At 42.2% G+C, this 12,277-nt stretch overlaps 2 protein-coding genes across 2 annotated transcripts in view; one reads left to right on the forward strand and one right to left on the reverse strand.

The window, feature by feature from the left end:
* LOC140947066 (tyrosine-protein kinase receptor Tie-1-like) overlaps positions 1 to 9,318 on the reverse strand; it is a 21,703-nt gene extending 12,385 nt beyond the window's left edge. Inside the window, exons 1-2 of the mRNA XM_073396152.1 lie at positions 9,284 to 9,318; positions 8,554 to 8,650 (exon numbers count right to left, since the gene is read on the reverse strand). Of these exons, the coding sequence (XP_073252253.1) occupies positions 8,554 to 8,650; positions 9,284 to 9,296 (110 nt within the window). The 5' untranslated portion in view covers positions 9,297 to 9,318. The remainder of the gene's footprint in view (positions 1 to 8,553; positions 8,651 to 9,283) is intronic.
* LOC140947031 (uncharacterized) lies at positions 2,689 to 7,582 on the forward strand. The gene is made up of 3 exons (XM_073396111.1): positions 2,689 to 3,177; positions 3,331 to 4,842; positions 7,036 to 7,582. Exons 1-3 carry the CDS (start codon positions 2,689 to 2,691, stop codon positions 7,042 to 7,044), a joined length of 2,010 nt encoding a protein of 669 aa, XP_073252212.1. The 3' UTR covers positions 7,045 to 7,582.
* Positions 9,319 to 12,277: the final 2,959 nt, after the last annotated feature.

Raw genomic sequence — 12,277 nt, forward strand, 5'->3', positions numbered from 1 at the left:
ACCCTTGGCTTCTCTAAAATCCGAAGTTAAATAAAGTTATCTATGTATGTAAAGGATGACAACAAAGTGACTCTCTTTTCAGGAAAGTTGAGGAAAATACAAAGAAATCAATTAAAATATGCAATGAATCAAAGATAAGCAAAACTTACGGATTATATTAATGCATTTCTTAAGAAACTTAATACAGTTTTTAATGCACTCAGCTGTCAGCTTTGCGAAACAATACTACAAAGCATGTAAAATAAGCCATTTCTGTGTAACTTTCAGGATGGAAAATTGAGAGAAAAAAGTGCAATGGGCCATCAAAGCAATAAATTGATCGAGTCATACAGTACGCAACCGACTATAACAGTTTGAGTCTTCGATTGTCAGGCAATTTATAACAGTTTACAACTTGTTCTTACATCTGGGCCTGGGCCTTAGTTCTTCTACCTTTTCTTTCTATGACCTCCTCAGCTTCCACCATTCACAGCAGCAAAGCCAGCTTTTGTCGGTTTTGCCAACAGTCCACTAAAGTAAATCCTTCAACTGCTTCAGGGCCCAATTGTTAGAAGGGCGATTGGCACTTTACCCAGGTTTAAAATTTAGCCAGGCTTCTTTTTCTCTTGTTCAAAAGCATTTTTCCGGATAATTTTCTGTTATTTTGAAGAGCATGCAATCCTCAACTTGTTGACAAAAAGAACTAAACTAAATTCACTTTAAGCTTTCATATCTTTGTTTTTCTTTCTTTCCCAACATGTTAGAGATGTAAAAAATTAATCAGATGATTATAAAATAGAAAACACCTTTCTGGCTTGCTGCTATATCTGTCAATAACGGCTTGTAGCTGAGAGATTGTCCAAAAAATAAAGATTTGCTCAATAAGTGAAGCTTCAAAGGCAAATGTGAAATTTTGATGACAATTCACAAATGGCATCAAGTCGGTAGAAAGTAGAAGCCAAAAAATTTTTCTTACCATATTCGCCCAATTTCAGGCATAAACATAAAACATGTAACAATTGAAATTTTTTCAATTTTAACAGTTTTTCTATAAAATCTCCACCTTTGTGTAAAAAAGTCTCTTTCGAACTCTGCAGTTTGGCATGTGTCTCTTTTTACAAGTTTGATTAAACTTCTTGTACAGAATAGATAAACTTATCCTTATCATATCCTTATCCTTTATCCTTCCTACTTATCGAATTATCGAATGTGACATTGTCCCATGGCAATGTGACTGTTCTTCTTGCAGTAGGAATATAATCATTACCTCAACATGATTTTCATAAATCTCTTGCTTCATGAACATTGGAATTTGATTGCAATTATGGGCTGTCCACATGTACAGGAAAACATTGTGCCTATAAGCGTCTTTTCGTTCTCTTAACCCTCTTTAACTTCACTTGGAAACTTTCCCTTAATGCTCATTTTTCAGAAGACAAGAAGAAAAATGTAAACAGTAAATTTTTTGATTAATTTTGAAGCCTTGTATGTTCGCTTAACTTCATTAAAGCCTGTACACTGGCTAAGGTAACATTATATGTAATGATTTCTATAGGAGAAGAGTTGGAAAGAGAGAATCCTCTGTTGGAAAATAGCCAGCTTTCCCCCGCAATTAACTTGATGGAAACACAGCAACCTATCCCAGACGATATTGTCAGAAACGATGAAGAAGACCTCCAGTTACTTGCAAGAGCGAGGGTAGTTGGTGTGCAGTATGAGTTTGCACAGCATGGTGCATCAGAAACTGAAGAGGACAAGAGGAGGAGAAGGCGGCGAAATCAAAGGAGAGTATCTCATGAGGAAGGAAGGCTGCGTGAAGTTGTCGGAGATTTACCACCACCTCCTCTAGCAGGATCAAGTCAGGTTGAGGATAATGCCTATAGCGCTATACGTGCATTTGAAGTGGAGCAAATGACCTACACATTCAGTTGTTGCGAGGTCTGCAAGGAACGACGTCTGGAATGCAAGGGCACAAGAAACATGTGTACTCGCTGCAGACGAGATAAGAAGATACCAAAGGTTTGGTCAGAAGAGAACAACATGGACCCAATGTCTGTCCCGGAGATTCTGTCTGGAATGTCAGATGCTGAGCAGATGCTGATAGCAAGGTTAGCACCTACTGTCCATGTGCATATGTTAAAGCATGGAGGGATTGCTTCAAAGGGACATTGCATTGCATTCCCTCAGGCTGTTCAAGAACCAGCAACTATTCTTCCACGTCTGCCAGCAGAGGTAGAAATTATACGGGTAAGAAGGCAAGGAAAGGATGATACTCATAAGGACTTTAGGGTTAGAAGACACCGTGTTGAAGGAGCCCTTTGCTGGTTGAAGGACAATAACCCTCCTTATGGTGACATTGTGATTGATGGCTCACGCTTACAGAATTTACCTGAAGATGGTGAGTTGCCCAATTTGAGAACTGTGGAATTTTCTGAAACAGAACGCGTGGATGACCAAGGCCCTGCTCCACAGCAACTGGATGCCGGGGAAACGGATGGTACTGACGACGTGACAGTCTCTGGAATTATTCTTCCTGAGCCAGGAGTGAATGTACAAGCACAAGTTGAAGCGGCCATAAATGAAGTTGTTTCAGAACCTAGGGAAGGCGAAGCAGAAGGTGCAATACGAGATGTGCAACGACCAGTAATCCCATGGCCGACTACAGATACAAGACCAGTGTCTGAATTTACTACGCCTTATTTTTTCACCATGGCGTTTCCTTGCTTGTTTCCATATGGAAAGGGTGATTTCCACATAAACCGTCCAGTAACATGTCCTTCACTCCACGACTGGGCGGAGCACTTACTGTGGTATCAAGATGGAAGATTTGCTAGGCATAAAGTATGGAAGTTTGTTGTTCACAACATGATCTTGAGGAAGCGTGCACTGGAGCAGAGCAGGTTCTTTGTTGATCAGCAGCTAGGTGACCCACAAATAACTGTTGCAGACCTGCAGGAGCGACTAGCGAGGGGTGATACTTCATTTGCAGATAAATTGTTGTATTTTGGTGCAAATCTGCGTGGCACGGCTCAGTACTGGCATCAGAGACGTAAAGAGCTTCGTGCTTTGGTTGAGTTCATGGTCAATGAGAAGGGTGGGCTGCCTTCGTTTTTTATGACTGGAAGCTGTGCAGAGTTCTATTTTCCCCCACTAAGGCGACTACTGGAACAGTACATCTTGCAGTCAACGGGGGAAGAAGTCAACCTTGCTGAAGACAGCAATGCCCGTTTCAAGGCTGTTCAAGAGAACACTCATGTGGTAGTCAGCTACTTTGACCTACGTACCCAGGCATACCATGAGAAGGTACTGAAACCAGTGTTTGGTGTCTCCGATTATTGGTACCGTTATGAGTTTGCCAAGTCCAGGGGTCAAATTCACTGGCATCAACTTAGCTGGAGAGATGACAGGCAACCACACCAGCTGTTGCATGAAGCTCGTGAGGACAATTGTAGCGAAACAGAGTACGCAGCTAGACTTAGCCAGTGGGCGGATGAAAACTTTGCCATGACAGCACTACACCCAGCTGGTAGTAATGAAGAGGGACAGCCGAGAAAAGACCTTTGGCCACCACCTGAGGGTACTGCTGACCCCATATCAACTGATAGGGATCCTCTGGTGAAGATGCTTATGGAAATAGCTGCATCACAAGATGCAATACTGGAGGATCATTTGCTTTTAGTGAACCGAGTTGGGCTGCACAGTTGTTCTGATTACTGCTTGAGGACTCCTCGTCATCCTGAGCCAGGATTACAGCCAAGAGAACGTGTATGTAGGATGGAGTTTGGGAGTGAGTTTCGCCCGGGAAAGAAACTGCACACTGTCCCAGAAATTGTGGAAGATCATAATGGAGCTCCCCGCCTTGAGATGCCTCGTGATCATCCACGTCTGGTTCAACATTCTCGTTATCAAATGCAGTCTTGGAGAGCAAACGGGGATGTGAGCTTGATTCTTTCCAACTCTCCCCCAGACAATCCTAGCACAGATGATATAATAGCCATAATTGACTACGTGTGTGGATATGCTTGCAAGGATAGCGAACCCACTGGTGCAACTGCTGACCTCTTTAGGGACATGGTGAATGCTGTTGATGCAGCTGATGCAGACCAAGTGACAGGCAAGTCAATGTGTGCTAAGATGCTGATAAAGACCGTGGGAAGACGAGATATCAGTGGACCAGAGGCATCCTTTGAGCTGAGTGGGCTAGCACTTTGGCGATGTAGTCGTCCATTTACCTACTTGTCAATGTCAGGGTCAAGGAGACTTGAACGTGATGGTGAAACCGCAACTCGCAGCACCCCATTGGATAAGTACCTTGCTCGACCACAAGATGAGCACTGTTCCTGGTACCGTTTTGCATCCAAGAATGGTAATGTGCCTGTCGTAAGTGGTGGTTCTACACACGCAACCTGGCCACTGAATGAAGATTACTGTAGGACTATGCTTCTGTTACACTGGCCGAGCTGGTTTGACATCCAAGAAGTGAAGGGGGACGCTGAATCTTGGATTTATCGCTTTAAGGACTTTCTTGCTAGTGATGACTGTCCAGCTTTTGTGAAAGCCCAAGTTGCTAAGGCACGGCGTTATGCAGATCACCCACAAGAACCTGTTTTTGAAGAGGTTGAGGAAGATGATGCTGTTGAAGCAGAAGAACAGCCAGACTGGGTGGATGTATATGCAGGGCAGAACCAAATATATGAGGGTGTAGAGCGTGACTTTGATTATGATGATGGCGGGGAGGATTATGACTGGAGCGGTACCCGTATTATTCTTCCTGAAGGAAAAGACCCAACAAAGTGGCTTCAAGAAAGCATTAAGGCGGATGAGGAACAGGAGAGTGGAAGTACGGATCTTGATTTACCTCAGGTGAGTCCATTGTCTCTAAATGAGAATCAGAAAGCTATAGTGAGTCTAGTGTTGCACACCCTGTACAACTTTGTTGAAAACACTGAATATTACCATCCACTGCGACTTGTTGTATCCGGAACTGCTGGCACAGGAAAGTCGTATGTCATCAAGTGTCTCCAGAAGTTAGTGCGGCAAGTGTTTGGAGCCAATAATGCAATACAAGTGATAACTCCGACAGGGAATGCTGCCTATCTCGTTCAAGGCAGTACAGCTCACAGCTTTCTAGGAGTACCAACTGGTGGAAGGTCTTGCAATGAGTTGACCGTACCCTCAGGTACCTTACTAGAGAAAATTCAGAAAAAGTGCGAAAATCTGAAAGTTTTGGTTGGTGATGAACGATCAATGTTTGGACGCACAACAATGGGCTGGATGGAACAGCATGCACGTTATGCGATCAACAGAGGAGCCAATTCAGATGAGTTGTGGGGAGGGATTCCTGTGGCAGTGTTTATGGGAGATGAGGTCCAGCTTCCTCCTGTGTGTGACACCCCCGTGTACATTTCAGATTGTCGCAGTGCACCATCCAACCATGGTCGTCTGGTTTGGACAATGTTTGATAGTGCTGTTGAGCTTACTCAGATTATACGGCAGAATGAATCTGAACAACAGCTAAGAGATGTGTTGATGTCACTAAGAAATTATGCGACAACACTTGAGCAAATCCATTGGCTACAACAGTTTCAGTGGCACAATCTCCGCATGTCACATGGCCCAGAACTCCTTGCTAGGATGGATGAGCAAGGTCTGTATGTATTTCCCACGCACAGTCTTGAATGGCAGCGTAATAAAACAAAGCTGCTTGAGTATAACAGACAGCCAAACCACCCAGTAGCAAAGATCAAGGCAGTTAACAATGGCAGACATGCAATGAAGGCTGACAGTAATAAGGCGGGAGGATTGTTACCTCTACTGTATCTTTGCCGTGACAGCAAAGTTATGCTGGTAGTTAACTTAAAGGCTGACTGGGGTTTGTACAATGGGGCAGTAGGCACAGTCGTAGATATTGTGTACAAAGATGGCCGCAGACCCACTGATGATCCTGCTCCTCTACCTGATGTGGTTCTGGTGAGGTTTCCAGGATATAGGGGGCCACCGTACATGAATGGAGATCCGACAGTTGTTCCAATTGTACCGGTAAGTCGTTCTACTGAATGTGCATGTCGATGCAAGCGTCTGCAGGTTCCATTGCGACTGGCATGGGGAACAACAATCCACAAGTGCCAAGGGATGACTGTGGGTGCCGGAGAAGCATTTAGGTATGTAGTGGTTCACCCTGGAGATCATTGCTTTGAAGCTAGAAATCCAGGAGCTCTATTTGTGGCATTGTCGCGAGCAAAATCAGCGGGTGGGGAAGGAAGAGATCCTGATTTTGCTTTTCATGAGGATGTACTCATAAACAATGACAGATTCAGACCTGTGGACACTCCAACTACACGAGCTAGAGATATGGAGATTGAGAGACTGCATGTCTTAGCAACTCAGTGTCGGCAAAGAAGGATTTTAGCACCAGCATATAGGGAGGAAGCCTTTCTCAGACTGGTAGATTGGGCTCAATCACAAAGTTATCATTGAGACATTGCTGAATTAGTTGGATCATAGTTGTCTGATCAATCTGTTTTTCGAATACTCCATCTGGCTAACTCATAATTAGCCTGACAATAGCCAATGATGTGGTGATGTTTCATTTCAAATGAAGGGCTGAGGCCTGTTATGCTGTAATCGGTCTAGGTGACTGAGGACCTTAGTGGTCATGCATAAACAATAAAAGGGGCGTTATGCTGTAATCGGTCTAGATGACCGAGGACCTTTGTGGTCATGCATAACAAATTAATGAAAGGACCGTTATGCTGTAATCAGTCTAGGTGACTGAGGACCTTGGTGGTCATGCATAACACATGAAACGACCGTTGTGCTGTAATCGGTCTAGGTTACTGAGGACCTTAGTGGTCATGCATAACAAATGAAAGGAATGTTATGCTGTAATCGGTCTAGGTGACCGAGGACCTTACTGGTCATGCATAACAGATGAAAGGACTCTTATGCTGTAATCGGTCTAGGTGACTGAGGACCTTAGTGGTCATGCATAACAAGTGAAACATCATTATATCTTGTGGTCATGCACAACTAATAGCGTTGTTACTCTGTTTTCAGCCCATGTGACAGAAAAGATGAAGTAGTTATTTTGGTGTGGCCTTCTCTATTTAAAGAGCTAACTTAAACTGTATGGAGTACGTGTTTGTCAGGCTGTACCATGGTAACGGTATTAAGAAACAGCCCAGTTGAAGAACAGCCAAGGAGTTTTTAAACGGTATTGCGGTCATATTTTTTTCTTAGCCCGGCGACACGAGTGAAGGTGGTCCCTTCATGATACCCCCGCCTTTTTGAGCGGCTAATACGGGGCGAGATCTTGTAAAGATCTTCAAAAATGCCTCGGGGGACCGGGAACCCTCTTGTTTGTCCAGCAACTTGTCTTCTTTAAGAGTAGGATGACAAGACAAATAAATATAGTAAGTAAGGTAGGGGGACGTTTGAGAACAACTAAACTGAATGAACTACAATAGTGTAGAAGCCTGCAAGAACCTGCACTTACCCAAATTAGTGAATATGGGAATCAGCTAAAATAAAGGCTTTTAGGTTGTTTTTACGTGGTAGCTAATGCCAAAATTTTTATTTACTTCAATCCAGTCTATTCCCTTTTCTCCCCAACAACAATGATACATTAAGAAACTTTGTTATAGCTGGAAATTTCTTCCCAACCATGTGCACACTCATTGGTTATTTCAATGTCACCTGACATCTAACAATGAAAGTGTTTGGTGCCAAATCTCTAAGCAGGCAACATTGCAAATCTCATTCACATCAGAGGGTAACAGTGCACTATTACCCGTGAAAGACCAACAACTGACATTCCAGAGAGGTTTAATGAATTTCCATGCAGCTATAAATTTTTTAAAATATTAACACAAATCACTTAAAGACTTGGCCCTTGGAAAACAGTTAATTTTGTTTCCCAAGAATCTAAATATTTCCCAGCACCATTCTCATTAGTTACTTCGAGTTCACATGACATCTAACTGTTTCCCACCACAATCTCTGAGGAATTGCCAGGCTAATTGACCAGCTGCTGTGGAAATTGGAGAATGACTATATGAATGGTTAGGTACGTTAGGTACAGTGCCAAAGTTGCATTTATAACTGTGATGATCTTCTCTGAATTTATTTATTCATTCTGCATTTCCAGTATATGAAATTAATGTATTTATTATATCATATATAGCTTTGTTGTGTGAATTCACCATGGATAAGTTAATCTTTTCTTGTGCTGTTTCAAAGTTATAGAGTTTTAGTTTTAGTTTCAATTTTTAAGACCTTTTTCTTTCCTGCTCTTTAAACCTTGTCTAACTACGAGGTACTTTTTTTGTAGTTTTCTTTGACTCCTCCTTTGTCGGGAGGAGGGTTCGGCTACATCCCGATACCGACTAGGGGGGGGGGGGGTATCAATATTTACAACGAGGCTATATCGTATTGTGTACCAGTGTGAATAAAACGATCTTCATTAACATCATTATTATCGTAATTATTATTGTAATGAAATCGGGAGCTCCGCTTTTAGGCTTGGCTAAATCTATATATTAACATATGCTAAAATCACTGGAGCGATCAACTTACACTTCATCGGAGCTCATGTCAGGTTTTTCCATTCGGTATCCAGAGTTGAGCTCGCGATACAGCTCTGTGTTGGTCAGCGTAGGGTATGGTACGCCTCCTGGACCCCACACAAGAAGAAAATAAGTTATTCAGAAAAAACTGGACAGTAAGTTTGACAATCGTTTTCACAATATTTGTTCAGGTTTAAGATTGCAGAGTCCCTCAGGATAGGCCATTTCCGAGTTACAAAAACCCTCACTTTTAAAACGAGTGCAAAACCTTTCTTTCTTTGCATGAAAGTAAAAAGACTTATTTTCATATCAATGGCTTTACACTTAGCCTCGCTTTGAAACAGTGGCTTGGGGCAACCCCGAAACGGCCTATTGTCTTTCGTGCGAGCATGTTAAGTGTGAGGAAATAGGCCATTTCCGAGTTTCCCCGGGCCTCTTCTTCAAATCGAGGGTAGGTGCTCAGCCTTTGATATGGAAATCATTTTCCTTTCTCATGCAAATAAAACTTATTCTCACAAGAAACGTTGTGCACCTAGCCTCATTTTGAAAGAGAAGGTTTTTGGAACTCGGAAGTGGCCTATTAAGAGGCAAACGCGCGAGAGCTAGAGAAGACGGAATATGGGAACGAACAACTGGGGCCTGGACCACAACAATCATATGAATCAGTGTTTTTTATTACAAACGAGGAAAAGTAGGCAAGCAGTTGTAATTAAAGTAAATAAATCTTTAAGTATGCTTACCCAGTGTGGCCATTTCCCACAGAAGTACGCCGTAGGACCAGCTATAAAAGAAAGCAACAAAATCGGTTACTGAGCGATACAGTCAGATGGTCAAGACTAAGAAGATTTTGTGGAGGGGCATTCATGCTTTGCCTTTTCTAGGTTAGTTTTACAGAGGCCTTCAAAATCCTACTAATGTAAATCAGCTGGCAAAATTTGAACCCACACTTTGCTATAATGAGATGGCGTTCGAGAACTTACAAAGATATTCCACGAAAATATTACGTATACGTCGTCCGGGCAACCTCGTCCCCAGGGCTTTTTCCTTAAAAAATGGGTGGGGCGTCCCACCCATTTTTTAAGGGAAAAGCCCTGGGGACGAGGTTGGTCGTCGGGGATGAAAAGGTCAGTTCGAAAAAGACTATTAAAAGTAAGTTAATCTATACGAGACTCATACGATGAGATCTATAGTCTAGCGTTAAATTGACAGTCTTATTCTACTCGCACATCACTCTTGATGGTAAAGGTTCCTTGATAAAGTGATTCTGGAGCCATCCATTTGATAGGAAGTTTCTTACACTTTCCTGAGCTATTCACATCTTCATAGATTTGTCGCATCAACCCAAAGTCAGACACTTTCACCCGATTGTCAATGCCAACAAGGACGTTACGAGCTGCAAGGTCTCTATGAACAAGGTTTTTTTCGGCAAGATGATTCCAATTATAAAGGTAGAAAAAGGGAAATCAAATTTTAGCAGCACATAATAACAGCTTACTAAATCAAGGAAGAGCCGTCATTTCAGACACCAACACTTTGTACAAGCCAAACTTTTTATACAGAATTCTTCCAAAATCCCTTTGTACCCAGATCAAAGAACACCAATCCCGTGAAACTTCTGCTGTTTTTGAACACTGCCGAGCAACGGCGGTTGCAACATCAACCCACACAATGTTAAAGTTCTATCTGACAAAAATAACACCATCACGGAAACCCGAACAAAGAAAACCCTCTGTGAATAGGGACGAGGGACTGGACCTCCCGCCCATCTAAAATCCTCTCCTTGGGGAGCATAACAACCTTCAGGTACATAACCTGGTATTTTACATTTCTGATGAAGCTCGAACAATTCGATCGAAATATTCGATATTATCTTTAACTTGTTGCTCTGAGTTTTGAAATTTTGTAGAATAAATAATCACAGGATAATCAACGTGATTTTAGTTGGGCCATAGTTATTAAATTGGAATGGTTGTTAAGCCCTTTACACTCTCTGTTATACGTTTTTGTTAGTCTTTCTGGACCTGACCGTGCACAATGCTCAATCGCATTCCTATCACTTTGAACTTACTGACCAACAGAAACGTCGCATTAATTTATTCAGTCACAATTTGTGAACAAAAAACAAAGGATTGTGCACGGTCAGGAAGCTTCTAACGTAAACTGCCGCACTGTTGTTTTCAACTGTGATATTTGCCGGCTTTTCAACCAGTCTCCTCTACTAACTATGGTCAGCGAATTAAAATGCGCCAATAACTTTTAACACGAATAGTCTGGCGTCTCATCTGCAATTTTCCCATAATGTTTTGTATGACGATGCTGGAGTTGTTTCTCAGTCCTCTTAAGTTGTTGTCCATCGTACAATCGCGGTTTCTGGTCCACTGGTATTTTCAGTGTTTTAAAAGTCACGTTTAGGTACTTGAATCATGTCTTTATTTTCGATCGAGGCTTTCGAATTAAGTCGGCTTCATGCCACGAGGGTACATCAAGGGAATATATGTGAATGTATAAAAATTTGGAAAGAGGGTAGGCTATTCTGGAAGAAAACCAAGAGCTCAAGGAACCGAAATGGGCTTAAAACAGAGTGTTGGCAGATCGTGCGATTGCTTTCAAGATGCCAAGACTCCAGGAAAAACTCTTTTCCTAAAACTCGTCTTTTCCCGATTTTTCTACCCGATTTAATTTTACGGCATTTTATGGCCGGATTTGGCTGTTTTGGGCTCAAAAATGGTTTTGTCGGAAATCCTGATACTTTTCTTAAAGGCAGGTAGATTTCGGTAAAGAAATTCTACTTTCTCAATTTGCCCCATGCAGTTCGCCTTTGAAATCAGTGTCAATTTTAAGTTGGATTTGATAAAATGTAAACAAATACAGTAGCTACCATTCCCCTCGCTATTTGCCATGCAAATTTAAAGAGCTGTTGAGTAGAAAAGCTTTCCTCCTCGTCATGTGGATCCTCCTCGAGACTTTCACTTGAAGGCGGCTTCGAGACAGTGTGCTGACTTTCAACGGGTGGATTGTTTGACATGTTCAACTGTTCTTTTGTGGACTCTTTCAATCCCTTATCCTAAATGCACAAATAGTGTAAAACATGTCAAGAAGGGTCTAGAATGGAAAACAACCCGTATTTTTGTGTAGATCAGGAAAGCGCGGGGGTGCGGCTAAACGAAAGGTCTGAACGGACGCCTCTCAGCCGTGTGAGGCTCGCTTCTCGAGAGAATCTTCCGCCGCGAGTTCGTGCCTTTGACGACTGTTTTGTAGTCTGAGATGGGTCAAATCGACATGAAAATTGAGGAAAAAAAGTTCATTTATAAACATCAGTAGATTATTTTGTAGTCAATAAATTGCACGGCTGAATAACTAAGACGTAAAAAGAATTGGAAAATAGTATATCTGTTTATCACTACAGGAGCCATGGGTGTAGGAGACCAGTCGAACCTGGACCATTTACACGACCTAGATCACTGCGTCACGCTAGCTGTCAAGTTAAATGGGAAAATTATTACATTAGACGCTGTTTGAAGCTGGTGGAGCTGTATTTTTCATGAATTCAAATTAAGAAACATTTGAGGAAAATTAGACACAATTATTTGTTGCTGTTGTCAACTTTCCGCCCTCCTTTTCCCTGCAAGTTTTTTTTGTTTCGTCCGAACGCGATGTTCATCGCGCGACATCTCCGACATCTCTTAGTAACATTATTTGTCAAAAACACTCCAACTACGGTGATTAACATGATC

Source organism: Porites lutea, chromosome 8 (genome assembly GCF_958299795.1).
Source record: "Porites lutea chromosome 8, jaPorLute2.1, whole genome shotgun sequence".
Taxonomy (NCBI): Eukaryota; Metazoa; Cnidaria; class Anthozoa; order Scleractinia; family Poritidae; genus Porites; species Porites lutea.

Coding starts and splice junctions, on each gene's coding strand:
- LOC140947031 (XM_073396111.1), top strand. CDS start 2,689: ATGGCGTTTCCTTGCTTGTTTCCATATGGAAAGGGTGATTTCCACATA. Junction 3,178..3,330: donor TGCAGTCAACGGGGGAAGAA/GTCAACCTTGCT, acceptor TACCGTTATGAG/TTTGCCAAGTCCAGGGGTCA.